General features: G+C 42.7%; 1 protein-coding gene across 7 annotated transcripts in view; it reads left to right on the top strand.

The window, feature by feature from the left end:
• Positions 1 to 24,070, top strand: part of Map7 (microtubule associated protein 7) — a 148,719-nt gene that overhangs the window by 72,036 nt on the left and 52,613 nt on the right. For all 7 annotated transcript variants that reach the window (XM_036169109.1, XM_036169108.1, XM_036169107.1 and 4 more), the window contains one exon: positions 21,348 to 21,443. In XM_036169109.1, coding sequence (XP_036025002.1) covers positions 21,348 to 21,443 — 96 coding nt within the window. The remainder of the gene's footprint in view (positions 1 to 21,347; positions 21,444 to 24,070) is intronic.

Here is a 24,070-nt window from a genome sequence, read left to right as displayed (position 1 = left end):
ATGAGAAATGTAAATTGAACTAAATTCTGCAACCCAGTGGTGCTAAATGCATCAGAATGCTCTGGGGGAGCCCTTTAAAACACAGAACACAAGGCTCACTCAGCGGGTTGTAGTTTGGCTGGTCTGGGTGGGACCCTCGAAGCCTGTCTGTGTTAGGGGCCCTCTAGCAATTCTTTTTAGAGAATCAGTGCTTGAAAGAGATGTGCTTTGATGGCTAATCTGTAAGAACTATTTTAAGTATCACATTAAAGAAAAAAAAAGTTTGTATTTGATTCTGAATACCCTGGCGAGAGACTAGGGTAGGAGGTGGCAGTTCTAGGGAGACCATCAAAGTTTCTGACATCCTTGCACACCCGTCTTCAGCATAAGGTACTAGTGGCTCTCCTGAGATTTGCAAAGATATGAAGGATCCCAAAACACGGATTGCTCCTTGTGTTGAAACAGCACAACCTATCAGTAAGCTGCCCCCCAAAAAGCACCAGCCGTAGACACTGAGGAAATGATTGTGGGAAGTGTGTTCATCTTCGTGTCGCCCTGGTTCAACTTCATCCGTGCTCTCTGTGTCATACCCTGAACTCTAAGTAATATGTTACACAGCACAGATGCAGTACCACCGGTGGACTGGGGTGACTTCTAGTCCGTAATCCGTTACTGTGACAAGACAACCAATATAATATACTTAAATGAGGGACGTTTCCTGTTGACTCCCGGTTTCCGAGGCTTCGGGCTGTGCCTTGATCAGTCAGTCGGAACCATTGCTTTTGGTCTTGTGGCACGATACATTGCAGCAAAGCAAACTGCTCGGCCCAAAGCAGGAGCCCTCGACAGGAAGGGCCAGTTTACAGTTTGCTCTCCCAGGACATTCGTCCAGTGGACGGTGTTTAGTGAGGTGATGCCCACCGTCTAATGGTTCTGTGGGCCGGTGAACTAGCTTTTACTGTGTGGACCTTCAGCTAATCCAGACCGTGTGTGACATAAGAGAGACTGATGGCTTCAGGAAGTACCACCCCTCAGACATGCCCTCCCTGCAGAGTGATTGATTAGTCGGACAGAGTAGATACTTGGGGAGTAACAAAAAGAATGGGAGCTTTCTTTCTCTGCCTGAGAGCAGAGCCTTCAAAATGAGCTCTGGCGGGTGTCTGACCAGGGAGAGAATACTAACCCTGGGTTACCCCTGGGAGAAAGTGGGAAGCTGGTGCCACACCCAGACCCAGTCATGGGTGGGAGACTGTTTTGTTTTGTTTTGTTTTCGAGACAGGGTTTCTCTGTGGAGCCCTGGCTGTCCTGGAACTCACTCTGTAGACCAGGCTGGCCTCGAACTCACAGAGATCTTCCTGCCTCTACTTCCTGAGTGCTGGGATCAAAGGCGTGCGCTGCTGCCACTTGCCAGGGCAGCTGTTCTTTTGAGGGCCTATTCATCTTCCCTCCAAATTACTTATTGTTCCCTTAGTTACCCACCTTACCCCTCCCCTTCTACTCTGTGAAGCAGGGATATATATAAACTTCTAGTTCTCACCGTTTGCCTGTTTTAGTGAAATTTTAAAAACTTTTCAGATCAAAGGTTGTCATTATAACCAACTTTTCTCCTGCATGTAACAGACTTGTGTTCTTGGATCTCTGCCCTAACTTATTGTGATGACGCTTCTCTGGTCTTAACTGGTACTTTACTCTGGAGCCTGAAGGGTTTTTCTCATATCCTAAAATTGAAAAGCAGCAAATTTTAACATATAAAATGTCCAGTTTCCTCCTTGAAGCAAGTAAATATTCAATGTTTTAGCAAAAGAAAGCAGAAAGGTGGAATAACCCTTCATTTATAAAGGAACGTGTCAGGTTTTCTCCCAGGGTGATTGAAAGCTATGAATCTGCCCATTTCCCCCACTGTGCCACACAGGACAAACCTCTTCCTTCTCTTGTTTATGGTGCCCTCTCCCTGAGTACCGTGCTTGCACATTGACTAGACTCAGCATGGGTGTCCTGTACTCCGGAAACTCCCCATTATCTGTCTCTGTCTCCAACAGAATCTTGCTCCTCTTTCTCCTAGTACTTACTTAGCACATTCTGTTTTCATTACCTGCGTATGTCTCCTTTGGAAGGCATTAGCCCCGGTGCCATTATCCTGGTAGCATACCTGGATTGGTGCCCGCTCATTGTACATCTTGCTGTGTACATACAGGAATACTGTCCAGGTCTCACCTCCCATCTGTCATACTTGTATAGTGATATTTTATTTGTATTGAAATGTGATTTTATTTGTATGTCAATAAAGTTGCCTTGAGGTCAGAGCAAGCCAGAGCAGAAGCCGAGCAGTAGTGGGGCACGCCCTTAATCCCAGCAATTGGGAGGCAGAGCTAGGCGGATCTCTGTGTGTTCAAGGACACAGCCAGCATAGCAGACACACGCCTTTAATTTCAATACCAACCATAGAAGACCTGGAGGTCTGTACAAACAGGCAGTGACGAGGAGGTCATGTGGCTGGGTTACAACCAATGAGGGAGGAGAACAGAAAGTCTTTAAATAGACAGGACGCACAGAAGTAGGTCTCTTGCGGAGAGGAGGAACCGCAGAAGCAGTGAAGGGTAAGGTTTTCTGCTTTGGCTCTGACCTCGTGGGTGGTTTTTAACTCTGCAACTGGCTCTGTGTTTCTTATTTAACAAGCAGGACACATCTACAATTGGCGCTCAACGTGGCAAGAATTCATTAAAAAACCGCTTGCCTTAGCAGAGGTTCCGGCTTCCCGCCTGGGCGGGCCTGCCTCCCTAGCTCCGGCTTAGCCCTGGTCTAACCCAGGCCTAGCTCAGCTTAGGACTCAGGCGCTGCAGCTGGAGTTACTTGCTTAAAAAGCCAGTGCTACAAACAACTCAGGCCTGCGGTAGCTACCGCTAAATTGCAGGAGCTACACGCAACTGCAGATAGGCTGCTTTTGGCTGAAACGCCAGCGCACGTGGTCGGTCGGAGCTTAAGGAAGCCAGAGCCCAGGCTCGACTCCGCTCAGACCGGAACATTGAAGCGGCTGGATTCAAGATTTTAGCCAGAACTTGGCTACGCTTTCTTGCTTTCTCTCTCTCTCTCTGGATTCCCACCTCGGACGCTAGGTAGCTGTTTGGAAATTCCCTCGGATTTCTACTGTTCTGCGCAGAATTGGTAAGTCATTTATATCAGATATTTTAAAGGAAACTATTTAAAAGAGATTTTTTTTCCACATTAAAAAAAAAAATGGGTTTTATGTGTACATTGGAAGAAAATTGGGCTTTGTTTGAAATTTTAGGCAGTATGGTAATGGAACAACTATATGAGAAGATTAATGTTGATCGAATTATGTACATTATTATTCTTCTTATCCTTATTTTACAATTTAAAAAGACAGTAAATTTAAGTGCCAGGATAAAAATTTTAGAAAAACTTGTTAAACCTGTTAAAATGAATTATAGAGAAATTCAGATTCAGACAGAAGAAATTAACAGTGAAGTTGTTTCAGGATTGGATTATAAGGTTACAGAAAGAAAGCCTGTTTTCACACAATCACCCTTAATTTATCCGGTAACCATACAACAGCAGCCTGGTCAAATGACTACACAAAATATTTGGACTCCAGTTGAAATGTTAGACTTACGAAGGTTTAAGGAGGCAATAGTATCTTATGGCATGCATTCTCCATATGTAAAACAAATGTTAAACTCCTGGTCGACTTATAATAGAATTATACCACAGGACTGGCGGGAGCTGGCACAGGCGGTTCTAGAACCTGGACAGCAGCTCCAGTGGCAAATGTGGTTCAAACAGGAAGCTAAAACCATAGCAAAACAATGTAGTGATAGAGGTATACAAATCTTCCAGGATCAGCTTGTTGGAGAAGGCCAATATGCTGCAGTACAAACACAATGTTTATATGATATGCAAACACTAATTCTATGTCGAATGGCAGCCATGAATGCATGGGACAGAGTTGAGGAACCAGGGAAGAAAACTGAGTCATTTACAAAGGTTATACAGGGCCCAAAAGAATCTTTCACAGATTTCTTACAAAGATTGACTTCAGCAGTAAAGAGAATGGTCCCAAATTCAGAAGCTAGCCAGATAATAATTGAATCTTTGGCTTTTGAGAATGCAAATGAAGCATGCAAGAGAATAATCAGGCCGTTAAAGGCGAGATCTGCACCCCTGGAAGATTGGATTAGAGACACGGTTAATGTTGAGGCTCATGATCATGATAATATGTGGGTAGGAGAAGCAATTTCAAGAGGTTTGAGGAATGTTAGATGTTTTGGATGTGGAAAGCAAGGACATTTGAAAAGGGACTGTAAACAGGGCACTTCTAGAAACAATGTTTCTTCAAGGAACAATGGCAACAGAATGCCCCTTCCTTCAGGAGTATGTAGAAGGTGTGGTAAGGGAAGACATTGGACCAATGAATGTAGATCAACAAGGGACAGACAAGGTAATACTTTGCCTCAGTCTTTGGGAAACTCCCAGAGGGGCCTCAGGCAGGCCCCTACAGTGAATCCAGTTCAGACTTTTCCTGCAATGGTAGAGGAGGCCCCTACTCAGAGCAGTTAAATGACCAAATGCCTATTGGAATAAACCAGGCTACTCAGAGTAATGGAACAACTGAGACAGAGAGAACAGAAAATTCAGGAGAGACCATAAAGAAAATTTTTTGGCAAACTTCTATAAATGAACAAAGACCACAATTAACAATAAAAATAAATGGTGTTTTGTTGTCTGGTCTGGTAGACACAGGTGCTGATGTTACCATAATTGCACCAGAATTTTGGCATCCATCTTGGCCTCTTCAGGAGGTAAATGTTCAACTGTTAGGAATTGGAACATTATCTCAAGTGAAACAGAGTGCAAGATGGCTCGAATGTATAGGCCCAGAAGGACAGAGAGGCAGATTAAAACCATATGTGGCTAACATAGCCATGAACCTGTGGGGTCGAGACCTGTTACAACAATGGAATACTCAGATTAACATCCCTCCAACCTCAGAAATAAATAATAAACTAGCACATGTTTCTGAGAGAAATATTAGAAGGTATTATTCTAATGAGTGGTCACCAGCCATCCATATTATACAAGAACAGGGCAGAAAAACTGATGATCTTCCAAAGGCACCAACAGCTCTACCTTTAAAATGGTTAACTGACAAGCCTGTTTGGGTTCATCAATGGCCTTTAACAACAGAGAAACTCCAGGCTTTAGAAGAGCTGGTAGAAGAACAGTTAAATGCTCAGCATATTGAAGAATCTACTAGCCCATGGAATTCTCCTGTATTTGTTATTAAAAAGAAATCTGGTAAATGGAGAATGGTAACAGACCTTAGAGCGATTAACAAAGTAATTCAGCCAATGGGCTCTCTACAATCTGGAATTCCTTTGCCTACTCTGTTACCTAAAGGATGGCCTCTCATAGTTATTGATTTAAAAGACTGTTTCTTTTCAATACCCCTACAAGAAAAAGACAGAGAAAGATTTGCTTTCACAGTGCCTACTTACAATAATTCTCAACCGGTTAGAAGATTTCAATGGAGAGTCCTCCCACAGGGAATGTTGAATAATCCAACCCTGTGCCAATATTTTGTACAACAGCCCTTAGAAGTGATACGTAAAAAATTTCCTAAATCTATAATTTATCATTATATGGATGATATTTTACTAGCTGACTCAAATGCAGATACTTTAGAAAGAATGTTTGAAGAAGTAAAGAAAATATTGCCTGGCTGGGGATTACAAATTGCTCCTGAAAAGATACAAAGAGGAGATTCTATTAATTATTTAGGATATAAAATAGAGCTACAAAAAATTAGACCTCAAAAGGTACAAATTAGGAGAGATCGCCTACAGACTCTTAATGACTTTCAAAGATTATTTGGGGACATTTCTCATCTACGAACTATTGTTGGGGTAAAAAATGATGAACTGAATAATTTGTTCAAAACCTTAGAAGGTGACAAGGACTTAAATAGTCCAAGAGAATTATCACCTGAAGCTGAGAAAGAATTGGCCTTGGTAGAAAAAAAAGTACATGAAGGACATGTAGATCGTATTGATCCAAAGCTGGATTGCATTTTGGTTATTTTACCTTCTAGGCATTCTCCTACAGGAATATTAATGCAGAGAGAAGATATTATATTAGAATGGATATTTTTACCAAATAAACCAAATAAAAAATTAAAAACTTATGTGGAAAAAATCTCTGACTTAATTTTGAAAGGAAAATTGAGACTTCGTCAATTAGCAGGAATAGACCCAGCAGAAATTGTTGTACCTTTAACTAAAGAGGACATTGAAAAATTATGGACAGAAAGTGAACCTTGGCAAAGAGCTTGCAGTAATTTTTTGGGAGAAATTAACAGCAAATATCCTAAAAGCAATAGAATTGATCTTATAAAGAGAGCTGATTGGATCTTGCCTCGAATTGTACGTGAAAAACCCATATCTGGAGTTCGGACATTTTATACAGATGCCAACAAGCAAGGAAAGGCAGGTTACAAATCAGAAAATTTAAGTAAAGTGGTTCAAAGTCCTTATAATTCAGTTCAAAAATCAGAATTGTATGCTATTCTGTTGGTATTAATGGATTTTTCAGAACCTCTCAATATAGTTACTGACTCTCAGTATGCTGAAAGAGTGGTATTACATATTGAGACTGCAGAATTTATCCCTGATGCTTCAGAATTAACTTCACTATTTATTCAATTACAAGATACAATCAGGGAAAGGAGTCATCCTTTATATATAACTCACATCCGATCCCATACTGGTCTGCCAGGCCCTCTAGCACAAGGTAATGATGAGATTGATAAATTATTGATAGGAAATGTGCTGGAGGCCTCAGAATTTCATAAGAAACATCATGTCAATAGTAAAGGTTTAAAAAAGGATTTTTCCATAACCTGGCAACAAGCCAAGGAAATTGTAAAGAAATGTCCTACTTGTTCCTTCTACAATCAGACACCATTACCAGCAGGATGTAACCCAAAGGGTACTCAGAGGAATGAAATCTGGCAGATGGATGTGTTTCACTTTGCAGAATTTGGAAAATTGAAATATGTACACCATACTATTGATACTTATTCAGGATTTCAATGGGCAACTGCTTTGAGTTCTGAAAAAGCTGATTCTGTAATCACTCATTTGCTAGAAGTTATGGCCATCATGGGTATACCTGCACAAATTAAAACTGACAATGCTCCAGCATATGTCTCTATTAAAATGAAACAGTTTTTTGCTTATTATAATATAAAGCATATTACAGGTATACCACATAATCCTACAGGCCAAGCAGTTATAGAAAGATCCAACAGAACTCTAAAGGACATGATAAATAAACAAAAAGGGGTAACAAAAACCCCCAGAAATAGACTGCACAATGCTCTACTAACTTTGAATTTTCTCAATGCTAATGAGAAAGGAACAACAGCTGCAGAGAGACATTGGTTAATAGAAAAAACAACAGAATTAAATCAGCCTATATACTTCAAGGATGTGCTGACCTCAGAATGGAAACCAGGGCATGTGTTACGTTGGGGACGAGGTTTTGCTTTTGTTTCTGCAGGAGAAGATAAGCTGTGGGTACCATCAAAACTGATAAAGGTTCGATTTGAACAAGAGAGACCTCTTAATTAGAAGAGGTGATAGTTCATCAACCAACATGACCATCCAGTTTAAACTCACTTATACCATTAATACATGCCTTTTCATTTAATCAGATGTAACTTGCCAAAAGGGGACCTCCCCAAAATTAGTCTTGGGGAAGGGTTTTTGTTTTTGTCTTTTAGGAGAATGAAGGCTAAGGAATCTGAAGAACACTGGACAAATGAGACAACTGGAAAAAAAGGACAAATCATCTGTCCCAGGAAAAAGAGTAAAATGGCCTATTGGTATATCATCTACAAAATTTCATAAATCTTTCTAAATGTTTGTTTCTGCTCTTCTCTAAAAAATTAATACTCTTAGTCTTCTTGTAGTCCCAGTTCAATTAAAGCTCCAAGCTGATTTTGGAGTTGGAGAATGGCTCTCTCCTCCTTTAAACTCAAGCATGTTGTTAAAAAGAAAATGAAAACTCCCTGTATCATACCAGAAGAAAGAGCCATCTTCTGACATGGGACAGGAGAAAAACCAAATTAATTAAGGGACTATTCTATTACTAATCTCAATTCTTTGACTCTATTCTGATTCTTTAAACTTTTCTTAAAGTATGAATTTTATATCAGAATTCACAAGATATATATATATATATTTTAAACTTTGTTGAGATAATAATGGTCATATGAGTACTAATTAATTTAGAGAAAAGGCTTCGATTAGCTGCCTATACATGTCTTTGTGTTCGAGTCTCTTCAGTTTTCTGCAGGAAATCACGGCCAGGCCTAACATCAAATGAAATCTCCAGGAAGAAGATGGGGCCCCACAACGACAATTCCACGTGGAAAATAATATCACTAAGCTGACAAACATCATCTACAGATCAGCTTTGGACTACAAAGTGCTTAGAGCAATTCTGAGATGGCTAGCTGAGATGATCCAGTTTCAAAGACTGCTTGAACAAGGACTTGAGATAAACCCTGAACTTTGGCATTATGGATAACAAAGAATATAGTTATCTTTCCTAGAATTTGTCAATTAACCCAAAATTTTTCTTTTCAGAATAAAGATAACTTCGCCCATACCCAGCAGGAAGCAATTTTAAGAATTCGACGCCCACATTCCCAAAGGGGTGGTGTGGGGTGGGTGGTTTTTTGGTCTTTTTATGGGTATTGGGTCTGGGATAGTTTTCATTGTTTAGGAGGGTTGGTTACAAGTTGTTGTTAAGGGTTAGGTAAAGGGCTAGGCAAAAGGTGCTTGTTAAAAAAAAAAAAAAAAAAAAAAAAAGACAATTACTAGTTTTAAATATTTTACATTCAATTGGATTGTTTTATATTGTATACAAATTATTATTATTGAGATTGAGATTGTTAGAATATACCATATACGTATTTCTAATCTTGTTCAAGATATTGTATTTATACCATTCATTTAACAATGTAATTGTAATTTGCTAATCCTTGAATGTTAGTATTACCAACTATTAGGATATATAGAAATGAAAATTAGTGGTTAGACATTACAATTGAACTTGTAGTCATATTAGGTGTGTTGTCAAGATCAAACAGATATATTTTAGATAGACAGGTCATCTTCAAACCCTTCAGAGATCTACAGAATATGGCATTTAAAATGTTTTAATAACTTAAGAATTTTTCTTTTTTGCTATGACTATGAGACATGATGGCTCCTGGCAGTACCAATCTACTTCAGAGAAAATATGGGCATTGAAGAAACTGCATATGGAACTAACTTTCATTGTTGCAAAAGTCAGCCACTGGACAACGAAGTATCCTTGAATCAACTGCTGACAAACAGGACAGACAGGACATGAAACCAAGGACTACCAATTCTTGCCAAAACAAGTGTGGTTGTGGCTTTAACAAAAGGCATCTTCTGAAGCCAGGACAATATGGCACCATCCCTGAAGTGAATGACCTTTTCAATCTGTAAAAGGTACCATGTCCTTTTCTTTGAAGGCAGCTGAACAGGGAGTGGGCCAATGGCTTCTGATGTGCAATGGAACAGCAGATGAAACAGTTATTCTTGAGGAATAACTAAGCTCACCTCTCTCAATAGTAGAATGGCGTTTAATAGAGAGATGTGGAGAAGAACAGGATGCCAAGATGAAGCCACATATACACAGCCAAGAAAAATGGACAGCTGAATTGAAAAGACATCAATAATTTCCAGAATTTAAAATCCTGAATCATGACATGACACTAATGGAATTCAGGTGTTTCTGGTACATGGACTGCTCTCACCAAATGTGAGGTCAATCTGTTGACCTTGTATACATCTTAGTTCACAAAAGAGTCTGTCAGAAACGCTAAGCCTGTAGGCTGAAGATGATGCCCCAACACTGTGGAGAAACCTCAGGTGACTGTCCAGGTAGCTGGCTGTTTCTGTCAACTCACATTTTTTTTTGAAGCTGCTTGCATGTACTTCTTGTTTTTATTTTTTATTAGGTAGTATTATTTCCTTCTTGGGTCTCTGAGGGAGTTGAAGATCAGTTATAGTTATAATTATCTTTGTTAAGGATTTCAGAAAAACTCACTAAGAGCTGTAAGTGTATAAATTTGAAAGACAGTTCCGTTAGCTACATAAGTTAGGATAAAAAGTGAATCAGGTACATTCTGGACTTACCAAAATAGGATAGATAATGGAATTATTTTCTCTGAATTTGTCAAATACAAATGGACTAGACATTGTTTAGGTATTTATTGTTTGTATATATGGTATATATAGTTATTGTACTTTTGTATATAGTTTTCTTATATTAGTTATAACTTTTTCCTTTTTTTCTTTTTATTAAAATAGAAAAGGGGAAATATAGTGATATTTTATTTGTATTGAAATGTGATTTTATTTGTATGTCAATAAAGTTGCCTTGAGGTCAGAGCAAGCCAGAGCAGAAGCCGAGCAGTAGTGGGGCACGCCCTTAATCCCAGCAATTGGGAGGCAGAGCTAGGCGGATCTCTGTGTGTTCAAGGACACAGCCAGCATAGCAGACACACGCCTTTAATTTCAATACCAACCATAGAAGACCTGGAGGTCTGTACAAACAGGCAGTGACGAGGAGGTCATGTGGCTGGGTTACAACCAATGAGGGAGGAGAACAGAAAGTCTTTAAATAGACAGGACGCACAGAAGTAGGTCTCTTGCGGAGAGGAGGAACCGCAGAAGCAGTGAAGGGTAAGGTTTTCTGCTTTGGCTCTGACCTTGTGGGTGGTTTTTAACTCTGCAACTGGCTCTGTGTTTCTTATTTAACAAGCAGGATACATCTACATACTTGTCTGTGTGCTACATAGACAGGACAGCTGGCTAGGCAGCACAGGACGTGTGCTTTGGCCTCCAAGCTCCTGTGCTAGCCACCCGAGCTGGGCTGCCCAGTCTGGCTAGCAGGCCATCCTAACAAAGCGGTTACTAACTGATCCAATGTTTTGAGTTGAGCCGCCGGCCACTTCCCACATATGTCCACGTCGGCCTCTGGCTCCCAAGCTTACAGCTTTGTTACTGACTTCCAAGGCTACATTTGTTCCAGGTCTGTGCTGTTAAAAATTCGGAGAGAGGGAGGGGGAAGGGTCCACTTCAGTCTGCAGCTAGTAACATAGTAATATCTTAATTCTATACTAGAAACTTGCTTTCTTTTTTTTCCTTTTCCTTTCCCTCTCTCTCTCCTTCCTCCCCTCCCTCCCTTCCTCCACTCCTTCATTTTCTTTCTCTTCTTGTTCTTGGTAACAGGAGGAAACGGGTCTCTCACACATAATACCCCAGGCTGGCTTTGAACTCACTATGTAGCCCAAGCTGCCATTGAATTCACAATGAACCTTCTGCCTCGGCCTCCATGAAAACCAAGTGAAATTAGTGGGAAAGAGAAAAGGAAAGGGGTGAGGCAGGGCGGGGCGGGGAGGTGTTGGTGTGAGGATAGAGAAAGCCGTGGGGCTTGCTGAGTGTCCTTACACATTTCACGCAACTGGTATACTTTTTAGGTATTGGCCTATCAACAGTACAGTTGGACGCAAAGTCAACATGGCTCATTTTGACTGCACACAGGTTAACACCGTTGAGGCTGAGCAGCCCACAGATCAGGCTCGAACAGCTGTGCTCTGTAGCCTGAATTTTGGTAGAGACCGTGGCTGCAACATTTACTTCCCATCTGCTCTCAGCCTCCCTTTCCACCTGGAGTCTTTTAGTTAAGAAAGGGGTGGGTGGAAAGGGGTAAGAAAGAGAGAACAAGTGGGGTTTCTGTGATTTCAATGAAGCTCTAGCTTCTAGCATATGATCTGCAGAAATGTAGACCTCACTAATTCTTAGTAAAATGTGACTTTGTTATGAATCCATCGGTGAATGAAGTGAGAACTCTGAGTGAATGTATGCTCGCCTGTGAGCGAATGAAGTCTCGAAAAGCAGTGAGGGAAATTGTCAACAGGACAGAGCATCAAAACTCAAACCCTATTCCTTCTCTTACCAGAAAAGGCAAAGCAGCCGAATGTGCAACCACTTAATTACAGGCCCGGCACTTAGGAGGGAAGGGCAGCAGGGATGCTCCAGTCCAGCTTTGCTCAGTAGTGAGACCCTGTCTCTAAAACTCGGAAGACAAAACCCAGTATGTCTTCTCTCAGGCCCTTGGACTGCCCCAAGTATGTTGTCTTCCAGAAAGTCTGAAAAGTAAACATGATGATACCCAGCGTGGTAGTGTGTACCTGTAATCCCAGAACTTGGGAGGTAGAGGCAGGAGAATTGGGGGTTCAGGAATGACCCTCAGTTATGTAGTGAGGCCAGCCTGGGCTATATAAGAGCCACTGTCATAGAAAGAGCATGATGGATGTAACCCGGTTTTGAAGTCACCCCGAGGTAGATTTTATATCCTGTGCTGATCATTCTTTGTTCCTGCGTTTTCATGTTACATGCAGATGTAAGTTTCCTACATTAAAAGGTGTCTACAGGAGCCTGAGTGGGCCCCAGAATTATCCAGCTTAGTGTTCAAGTCAACGCTCTTGACTGTGGCTTTGACTCTGATAGAAAGCAGGAGTACCTAAGTCACAGAGCACACAGTGTAGGCCTGTGGAAAGGGACCAGGAGGCAAGTATGTACCCAAACTGAAGATAAACAAATGTTTCTTCTGTTATTTCTGCCTTAACCAGCAATGCAAATTCCAGGGTAGCCTGGGCTACATAGTAAGACTCTCTGGTGGCAGTGGGTGGGCAATGAACATGAAGTTAGGTGGGTAAGGAGGTATGGATCTGGGAACGGTTGGGAGAAGATGAACATGAATCAAAAAAACATTGTATGAATCCTCAAAGAATTAATGAAAACATTCTTTTACAGTGTCAAGTAGTGTTGGGGAATCAGCAGCGTTGTCAAAGTCAAAGAAAGCAAGTGATGGTGTTAAGAATAGCTTGACAGTCCTTGAGAACAGATTGAGCTAACTATGATGGGATTCTGTACGCTGCTGTGACAGTGAATGCAAATCGTATGCGTTTGTGAAAGACAGTGGACTGTAATGTGAGGTGTGGCCAGGTGGTGCTGATGATGTCCCTATCCATGCTATTTGTGGCAAACGTACCACCTAGTGTGGGAATGCGGACCATGGGTAAGGCTGGGGCCAGGGCGCTTTCTGGTGGACACGGCGCTGCTGCTGCAAAAAAAAAGAAACAAAAGGAGACTTAATGTGGATGCTGGGGAGGTGATGAGGCTCAGGGTCCAGTGGGAACATAAAGAACAAAAGTGGCAGGTGTGGAAATGGCCGCGGCTCGGGGAGAATGCGCCGACCTGTAATTTTACAACTCTAAGTTCAGAGCTTAGTGGTCACCAATGTGAATTGGGATAAAATTTTTCTTCCACTATCTACCACTCATTCTTAGTTTATGTGAAGTTTATGTAAGAATTTTAAATATATTTTACTGATTTATTACAGAAGAAAAAAATTCTTGTTTCTGAGCAACAAGTTCCACTGATTAAACTTCTTCAGCTAATACTCAGGATTTAATTTTTTTCCAAACTAATATTTTCAGCTGAGTCCACTATTTATTGAGGGCTATTTCCAGGAGTTGTACATTTTTTTACTTTGATTACACTTTCACATTTGAGTGCGAAAGCTTTTCTGTTTTGTAACTGGCATAGTAAGTCTGTAAGATGTTGGCATTTTCCTTGAAGTAAATCATCATCCTGGTACAGTAAAAACAACCCCTTTCACTTTGCTTAAACTAAATAAAGTCTAATGAAGTTGGATTCTAATTATTTCTCTTTTCCAAGTTATTTAGATAGTTCCTTCTAATTACAGACTGAGCTTAATTGATGTCATCTAATTTTATAACTGTACCCAGCTGTTGATGCTTAGCCGGGTGATAATTACACTCTGATTCGCCGATTCTCGTGATAACTGGAAACCTTTTCCATGGTTAGGCTCTCCTCCCTTCGTGTACTCTGCCCTGGACTTTGCGTAGTCATGCACATAATTCCTGAGGGACGGGGATAATGTGTGTAGCAGCCAACACTGTGATGGCGGTCATTGTCGGAGAGCTAAGTCACCAGTGAACACGGAGAGGCTTGCGGTTTAGCCTGGCAAATGCCACAATAGGTAGGAAATGTGAAGTTTTATTTAGAGGCTTATCCTTTGTCTGAAGGAAACTTGTTTGTTTCAAGATAAAAGAATTTTTCCTGGAGCTGGGGAGATGGCTGAGTGGTTAATATTTGTCTTGCAGAGAACCCAAGTTCAGTGCCTAGCACCCACATCAGGTGGCTCACATCTGCCAGCTCATATCTCCAGGGAATCCAGCACTCTCTTCTAGACAGATCAGGCACCTGCACTCACGTGTTCACTGACGCAAACACGTCGCCACACTTTTTTTTATGTATCTTTTTGAAAAGCCTTGTCCTACCTAGTGCAGCACTTGGAAGGTGAATGCAGGAAGATTAGAGGTTCAAGGTCATCCTTGTCTACAAGTAAACTCAAGGCCAGCCTGGGCTACATGAGACCCTGTCTCAAGCAAGCAAACAACACCCCCTAGCCCCGCCCAAAAGTTTTTCAATTGAATTTAAAGTGTGTAAAGTTTAGTCCTGTTGACTCAGTGTCTGGGGGCTCTGTAAGAGGAATCAAGGGGATGTTTTCAGTAGTAAAGAACACAGCTTAGTAGGTGATTTCTTATTCCTACAAAATATGTTGAGCATATATGTTCTAAGATAAGCTTTCCCTCATGTTCAGCTTAGGTGGCTGTTTCTTGGGCTGCTTTAGACCCAGTTGTCAAAGTTGGTGAATGACTTGAGGAGATGATGGGATTTGCCCGTCTCAGAGGCCGACAGGCTTGTCTCTCTCTGTTGTTACTGGTGCCGTCAGCGGGGCCTGTAATAGCCACGTGATTTCCCACACAGTGCGGGCAATATTCTCTTTGTGTTTGGACAGTGGCACTGTAATTCCTCACACACTTGCTCAATCATTTGATTTTTTTGAGTCTTGTCTGATAAAATGTTAAACTTTTTAAACATTGACTAATGCCACAAGTAGAAAAATCCCAGCTCTGGCTTCATGTGATCATTTTTTTCAGTCAAAACAAAATCCATCCGTGATGTTGTATGCCTGTAATCCCAGGACTAGAGGGCCAAAATAGAAGGATCATGAGTTCAAAGCCGGCCTGAGACCCTGTTTCAACCAAGGGTTTAGATTTCTCTCAGGGGAGAGCTCTTGGCTAGCAAGCACAAGGCCCAAGCTTTGTTCTCCAGTTCCATTTTTTTCTTAATTTATTTAGCTTTATTTTACGTGCATTGGTGTGAGAGTGTCATATTCCCTAGAACTGGAGTTACAGGCAGTTGTGAGCTGCCGTGTGGATGCTGGGAATTGAACCCGGGTCCTCTGGAAGAGTGGCCAGTGCTCTTAACCACTGAGCCATCTCTCCAGCTCCAGTTCCATTTTTGTTAAATGTGCTGTAAAATACGAATTCTTACCAAATGAGCAGCTCACTTATTAGACCGGTTATATCAAGCTGTTGAAAGGAAGGCACTTCCATCACGTCATACGTTCACAAGTGAAAACAAAGCCGTGGAAACCCCCCAGGACCTCCCGAGAGAGGCCATCACAGGAACAGAGGAAGTCACGGCGGGTGTGGACTGTGGCGGCTCGTTCGCAGCTTGTCTGGAGCTGCACAGTTTGTAGTGGACGATGGCTCCCAGTGCCTGCTGCTGCCTCCGCATTGTGGCTTTGAGTGCATCAGGGAGACCGTCCCAAGGCTGTCCACAGGCATTTTTGCCTGTATGCTTCCTCTTGGCCTTACTCCAGCATGCTCATTTAGATACTAATGGAGAAAAGCTTTCAAGGGAGCAGGAAGACCGTTCGTGGTTTCTTAAGGCTGGCAAAAGCTGATTGGGCATCACTCATGGTATATGGCTCAGTTTTCCTGTCCGAACGTGAGGAAAAGAGTCATGTAAACAATACTGGCAAATCACCCGAGTCATTGAAAATGTTTTCTTTTCCTGCCGATACATTTAAAGATTGTCTGTGCAGCCCTGTCTAAGAGTGTTCTGAGAGTTTCTTCTTTTTTTAATTTTGGAAAGCTGAAGATAAATTTCTCTCTTCGTTTTTATTTTTTGTTGTTGTTGTTTGGTGAATTTTTCTATGTGATTTTGGATTTGTTGCCTTTTTTTATTGGGGGTGTTGGTAATGCTGAGAACCAAACCCAGGGCCTCACACATGGTATAGATAAGGCACCCTACTCCTGGGCTAACTCTCCAACCCCGTGTTGTTCTTCTATAGTGAAATTCACTGTACTACTAAAATAAATATGAATAATTTAATTTTAGTATTATGATGACTGAGGTTTTTAAGGATTATTTTTCCACTTGATATCATAAAGGTCTTTAAGTCTTAGAAAAAGATCCTCTCTCAAACCCCAGAAAGACTGATGATTGGCTTTTCCCAGACCAGATCATACGCCGAGAACCAACATGTTCAGTGTCTGCAGGGCCCCTGGGAGGTGATTATAACCGAGCTGAAGCCCGCGCTGGACCAGGCTTTCCTGTCACGTCTGTTGCCTGTCACCACGTTGGTCTATGTTTCCTCCCCTACAGCTCCGAGGAGAGAGACAGCAGTTTCCTAAGTGTGCAGGGAATAGGGGAACAGCCAAACGACGTCGTGTGATTTACCATGGGCATGGCATTGGGGTGCCTGCCTAGATGCTATTTTCACAGCACTGCGTCTCTTTGCTTTCTTTCCGAAGGGAAGTGGGGAGACTTAGCTTAAGCGGTATGCAGAGGATTCACACTAAGAGACAGGTGGATGACTCTGAAATCCACTGCTGACATGGAGGTTCCCCAGGCACTGGAAGGGTGTAAAAATTGAGAGGAAGGCCTGAACACACTTCCCACGTGACAAGGTTGTGTAAATTGTTAGCACGCATCTTCCCAGTACATCCAGTACTTCCGTGATGTCGGCAGTATCTCCCCGTCAGCCACTTGGTGTCACTCAGCAATTGAGAACGAGGTTTCGGATCAAACTCAGGTCTGCCTGCCTTGTACTCACCAAAGAAATAGTGGACGAAACGTGGACTCGTATGGTAGTGGAGCCCAAAGTCTGACGATTTGATACAGGTGGTGTATACCTGTCACCCGGCACTTGGGATCATGGCGAACATAGGCAGAGGTAGCTGAGAGTTCCACATCTGGATTTGCAGGCAGCAGGAAGAGTCAGGACACTGGGCGTGGCTTGGGCTTTTGAAAACCCCCACAGCCCACCCCCAGTGACACACTTCCTCCAACAAGGCCACAGCTCCCAGTGTCTCTCACATAGTGCCACTCCCTAGTGACCGAGCACTCAAATATATGAGCCTCATTCAAACCGCCGCCCTGCGCCCCCATGTTTGCACAATGGGCACTTTACCCAGTCTCGGTTTTAGTGAGATTTTTTTTTTAAATCTACTTATGTCTGTATTATGTGTGTGGCAAGGAGGCAAGGGAGGTGTGCATATGTGTGTGCCAAGGCCTGCAGAGGCCAATGCAGGGGGTCGGATTCCCTTGGGCTGGAGTTAGTGACAGGTGGTTAAGAGCCATCCAACCTGGTCCAAACTAGGTCCTCTCCAAGAGCAATAAATGCTTTTAGCCACGAGCCCCAATCTTTGTGTTCTCAGGAGTCGCCATGCTAGCTGGCTGAGATGCAGTCTCCATGCAGCTGGTTTTCATTCCTGAGTTTTGTTGCTGCTCTTATCAATCATTGTTGCAGTATTGGGAACTTAGGGTCTTCCGCACAGCGAGTGCTCTAGCCACTGGACCACACCGCCAGCCTCCATGTAATGTTCGCTTCATTTCCCGGATGCCTAAGGCTGTTGAACATGAAATTTATCTTTGACCTTTGGCTTTTTGTACAGTAAAGCAAATTAGAAGGAAACAGAAGAGGGGAGCTGTTCTCGGGACTTATTCAGAAACACGGCTCACACTGAACACAGTTGGGAGTCTTGTTATAATAGCCAGCTGGACATGGTATTTGTCATAACCTCAGGGCTTATTCTGGAAAGTGACAACATGTGCTGTGGGCCTTGATATAATACTCAGCCGGAGTTGGTAGTTGTCGTAAGAAAGAAAGTCCCTCGGCACAGAAAAATTGAACGATGTTGGGTGATGACTCCAAGCCAGAAACAGATGAAAATGTATGAAATATATTTTTAAACCAGTGGTGCGGTTGTGTTCTGGTTATCTAAAAACTGAAGTGATCATTCTTCTGGAAATGTGTGGTCATCTCTTCTACCCCTCAGTCCCTAAGTGCTGGGATTACAGCTGTGGACTGCAAAGCCAGCTCAGTGGGACACTCTCTTGAGTACAGTTGCCTTTGTATATGGACATGACTTTCTTAATAATGCAAAAATGTTCAAGTAGCCTTCGTGAAGTGTGTGTGTGTGTGTGTGTGTGTGTGTGTGTGTGTGTGCGCCAGCCAACAGTTGTGTTTTCTCCTAGGAATCTGCCCATTTCCTCTAATAATAAAACTTCAAGACGTAACATAAAAGTAAAGGGTTAGTGAGACTTTTTTTTTTTAAGATTTATTTATTTATTATGTATACAGCAAGAAGAGGGCACCAGACCTTATTACAGATGGTTGTGAGCCACCATGTGGGTGCTGGGAATTGAACTCAGGACCTCTGGAAGAGCAGTCAGTGCTCTTAACCTCTGAGCCATCTCTCCAGCCCCTAGTGAGACTTTCTTAAACAACTTGTTATGTGCTGGCAATGACAGTATTAAAAACAAACAAACAAAACCACCCACCACCAGCTCTCAGCCCCTGTGGCGCGTCTACTTACTTACTATTACTTACGAGCCACTTTTGAGAGATTGAAGTAAGTGCCTGTGGAACAGTATTGTGGAGCCATCCTGACATCTGCTGCTTGCCTGGGTCAGTGTCAGGGCCTTTCCTGGTCCACTTACACTTATCCTGGTTCAACCGCCACCACCTTCACCGTGGTATGCACTACACAACATGACCCTTTTCCGACTGGAAAATGGATGCTTAAGTAAAGTTTCCTTAAGTAGCAAGGTCCGTTAGAAGCCCATGATCAAGGCCATCTGCTGTTTAACTTTTCATTTACTATCTGCCCATTCTACTGAATCCTCAACGCCAATAGTGCTAAAGATGGATGCTAAGCCTTTACCATACTCAAGGCAAGGGCTCTACCACTGAGCCACATCGTCAGCCCTTTCTACTGAATCATTTCCCTCTTTTAAAGGGCATTTGTTTTAATTCGTGCTTCAGATGATGCAGTTTTCCCAAAGCTTTCCAGAAAGTAAGGTTTAAAAAAAAGAGCCCATGTAGAAAGCACAAGCCACTCTCAGTGTTTATCTTTGAAGCTGTCACTTAAGGCAAAGAGGCTGTTTGGAACTAGCTAGCAAATTCCGCATGTAATTGAAATATAGCCACAAAAAAATTAGCCTTTGCCTCGCTTAGAGGGCGGAGATTGGGTCTCTACAATCTACTTGTAAATATGGTCATTTTTTCCTCGGGTGTAGTTAGTTGTACATGCCTGTAATTCCAGCACCTGGAAGATTAAGTCAGGGACAGTGCCATGAGTTAGACGTCAACCTGGCTTATATTATGAGCACAGACCAGCCAAACTGGACTCCAAGACCTCATCTCGGAGAACAAGAGAGAGAGAAGGGAGGGGGGCAGGGAGGAAACCTGTGGGGGGGAAACTCTTTTAAACTTAGCCTTCATGAATTGTAATTGTCATCTCACTATTTAGGCTCAAACCCCTTGATCAAATGAAACCCTGCTTTCTAGATAATATCCTGTTCTGTCGCCGTAGAAAAGGAAATCATGGTAAGATGCCCAAAGATGAGGACTAATTAGGCAGGCTAGGGTGGAGCGGTGAGTGCCAGTTTTAACTAGGCCAAGAGGACTCTGATGTCACAATTGAGCAGAGATACAAAGACAGTGAAGGACAGACCTAGATGCTGACTCCATCTGGAAGAAGAGTTTGGGGGGTACATGCTCAGAGTCTGCGATGGACTATGGAGGCAGTTGGTTCTCTTGGAGCAAAGCAGATTGGGAAGCGCTACCCTATGAAGACCTAAACACACTGTACCTTCCAGACTATGGTAGAGACCCTGGGTTTTCCCCTGGGTGGAGTGGGAGGTGGTGTTGGAGGGTTTTGAGCAGAGGGAGGGTCTGAAGTATTCTCAGGTGATGGCTGATGTAAGGACAGACTGTGGGGAGGTCGGGTAAGAGTGAATGATTGAAGACACCTGGAGCAGAGATGGTCATGAGAGGTCAGATGCTTTTCAAGGAAAATCACAAAGAGCTAATGAATCCTGTGTAGGGAGAAAAAAGAGAAGCCAGCGGTGACTCCGAAGGCTCGAACCTGTTTAGCTGGGAAGACAGTATCTGAACTGAGGTAGGGCTTGAAGGTGGAGCAGCTGTAGAAGCAGGAAAAGAGGAAGAAGGACCTGGGTTTGGACAAGGTCTCTGAAATTGCAGCAAACATCCTTTGAAAACAGTTCAGTCAAGTCATTTCTGTAAAACAGCTATCCTGGACATGGAGAATCCTGTATTTCTAAGAACCAGAGAAATGCCTGTTACTTGTGCCCTCTGCTGCTGACCTAGGATACAGTCCCCTGCATCTAAGAGTCTTTGCTGTACTGAGGATGCAGCCAACTAGAGAGCGCACTTGCCTAGCAGCCGTGAGACAGTGAGCTGATTGATACCCAGCACTGGAAACAAAATAATGTTGATGATCTTTGAGTTGAACTTGGGCCGGCACCTCTCTCAAAACCCTAGTATACATTATCTCCCCGTTCCCTTTTGGTGATGTACATGGTTACATTTGTGGAATTTTTTTAAATTCCTTGTTTGACCTTTCGAAGAACAGAGCTCAAAGGCTATTTTCTATAACCTCTGCACCCAGGCAGGAGGATTTTCTGTGAGTTTGAGGCCAGCCTAAGCTACATAATAAGCACCAGGGTAACCCAATACATACTATCCAAGACTGTCTCAAAACAACAGCAAAAGGATTTAGTTTTCAGGCAGTACTTCCTGAAGACTGCCTTCTGTGTGAACTGTGACAGAAAGACTGGGTGCTCTTCTGGGCCCTGGAATACATGTTTTTATTCCGGGATTGATCTCTCCCGCTGAGCAGTGCGCTCCTTGTGGGTGGGAGCTGTAACTACTACTTTGTATTTTTGACTCTAGCCTCCTACTTGATACAGAGGTTAACAGTAAATGCTGAATGACTGAATGCTTGTGAATACATTTTAAGGAACTCATGAAATGTCTCCTTTTGTCTCACTCTGTAGCGCCTGATGGCTGTAAGGTACAAGAAAAGAAAACTCCCAGCCGCCCCGCTTCTACAGTTTCAGGACAAAATAGTAACCACTCAGGAAATAAACCAGGTAAGATATCGGACATTTGTGTGGAGAAAGGCAAGGTTATTTCAAAAGCCCCAGACACTTGATGATCCGTAGAAACTAAAGGTAGAATTTAGAAGTGCTCGGTGTCCTGGCCACGCCACCAAAACCCTCTCACTCAGATCTGTGATGCAAAAGTAAAATCTCTCAATTGCCTTAGAGTTCTCTTTTGTGGAGCTGAGGCTTGAACCCAGGGCCTTGCGCTTGCTAGGCAAGCACTCTACCATGAGTTTTCTCTTTTAAATGGAAATGAAAACACAAGCCTTTTGAAATCATTTGATAGTCACTGAGATGACATTCATGGACACATTCATTCACCATCAAGCAGCATCTAAGTCAGCAGTCCTCAACCTTCCTAAAGTTGTGACCCTTTAATACGGTTCCTCGTGCTGTGGTGACCCCCACCATAAAGTTATATTTGTTGCTACTTCATAATTGTAACTTTGCTACTGTTATGAGTCTTAATGTAAATACCTGTGTTTTCTAACCGTCTTAGGCGACCCCTGTGAAAGGGTCATTTTCGAACCCCCAAAGGGGTCGCACTCCACAGGTTGAGAACCACCGATCTAAAAGGAGCTATGTTTGAAGCCAAGTTATAGCACAGTTTTTGTGCCTGTATGCCCAGTATTACTGTATCTCTCTTTTGTGACTCTTCTGAAAACCCACTCACATCTTTGCAAAGACACCCACACAACAAGCCTTTGTTGGGTTCCCTGCAATGATCATAACCGACCTACAGAGTAATTTCGTGTAATGGTTGTGATTCATGATCTGTGCCATTCAGGGACACAAAGAAACTGTAAATGTAACACAAAGATCTGAACGGGCAATGCCACCTTCTTCCCAGCATCCCACAGCCACCGTGTGGCTCCTGGGCAAGTTGAGCATGCAACACAAGGATGAGAGTCCAGCGAGGTTCTCGGAAACCTGCTTCATACGTTATTCAAGCCAGACCACCCAACTTCCGTGCATCAGTGAGAAGACAGACAGAAATGCCTGGGTCCGGGCTCAGAGAACAGTCTCCGTTATACTTAGTTTTGTCTTTTTGACATGTGGAAAGCATCTTTATCGGAGTAGATAAACCTGGCTTGTCATTTAGGAGGAAGACAGAAGTGAATATTGTTGCCTGGACAGTGTCAGCCGCATTCAAATGAGCAAGCGGAGGTCTCCCCTTTACTCAGCCTCCTCTGCCCGCCCACCTTCCCGCCAACAGCCCACCTTCCTGCCAACAGCCCACCTTCCGGCCAACAGCCCACCCTCCCGCCAACAGCCTACCCTTCCTACCAACAGCCCACCTTCCCGACAACAGCTCACCTTCCCGACAACAGCTCGTACTTCTTGGAGGTTTCTCTGTGCATGGGACTGGAGAGGGCAGTGTGTCCCCAAGGGACTTACTTTCAACTCCTAATAGTCATGAGAGCACTCTATGGGAGTAGAAGTCCCTTTGGGTTTGTTTATTTGTTTTTATTGTGCTGGAGAGCAAACCCAAGGCCTTGCTTTATGCTAGGCAAGCATTGTTCCACTATCTCTATCCCAACCCAAAGTGGAAATTCCCATTTTTCCAATGTTGTTTAGATTGTATTTATTTTTATATGGTGGGGGGCAGGGTGCTAAGTGAGAGACTCTATATCAAGAGAATAAGGTGGAGAGTGAGAGAGCCAGACACCTGGTGTTCTTCTCTGGCCTTCATGCACATGTACGTACACACACACACACACACACACACACACACACACACAAACATAAATAATAAAAATAAAGATCATCTGGAAGGGAAGCACTGTACTGTATATTATGGAATTACTTCTTCACCTTAGGACCCACCTTAGGACTTCATATGACCTGGGTCTCTCAGTGTTCCTTTTGCATAGGAGAGGCATACCATATATTAGTATTATTAAAGTCATCTTTCAAAATTTGGAGTGAAATGTGGGATGTGCTTAAAAACAAGATAGAAGCATTGCATCTTTAGAATGATACTATTAACAGGACTTGTATGTATAATTTTAAAAGTAACTTCTCTAAACACTTCTCATAATGTCCTTTAATGTCCTTCAACCTTTATATTGCTAGTTTGTTTAAGGAACATTAAGTTACAAAGCAAACATTTTTCTTCTAATTGTTCCTTGATTAGTTCTGTTTTTCTTTTCTTCAAAATAGTATTTGCTTTCATCAAAAATGCATGGTAGCACACCCACTCCATGGATGACTCTTGAAAAATTGCCTGGGCGAGGCCACATACCCCTTTCTGATTTCACCATTATGACTTTTGGAGGTGGGGATGGATCATCCGACAGAAACATTTGAAACCTCCTAATAATTAAGAATCTAAAGACTGAGAAGATGGTTTACTCAATAAAGCACTTGCCTTGCAAAAGACCTGTTTGGTTCCCCAGAACCCACCATGTCTCCCTGGTCCACAGTTGTAATCCCAGCACTGAGGAGGCTGAAACAGATGGATCCTGGGACTCACTGGTCTACCAGCCTAGCTTTGTTTATGAGTTCTAAGTCACTGAGATCCCCTGTCCCAAAAGAACAAAGTGAGAGAAGACCTCCACCTGAGGTTGTCCTCTGGCCTCTTCATAGGTACCATGGCAAGCACATGCCTACAT

Source organism: Onychomys torridus, chromosome 19 (assembly GCF_903995425.1).
Source record: "Onychomys torridus chromosome 19, mOncTor1.1, whole genome shotgun sequence".
NCBI lineage: Eukaryota > Metazoa > Chordata > Mammalia > Rodentia > Cricetidae > Onychomys > Onychomys torridus.
Note: the sequence above shows the minus strand (reverse complement) of the source record. Positions and strands in the feature narration are given on the sequence as shown.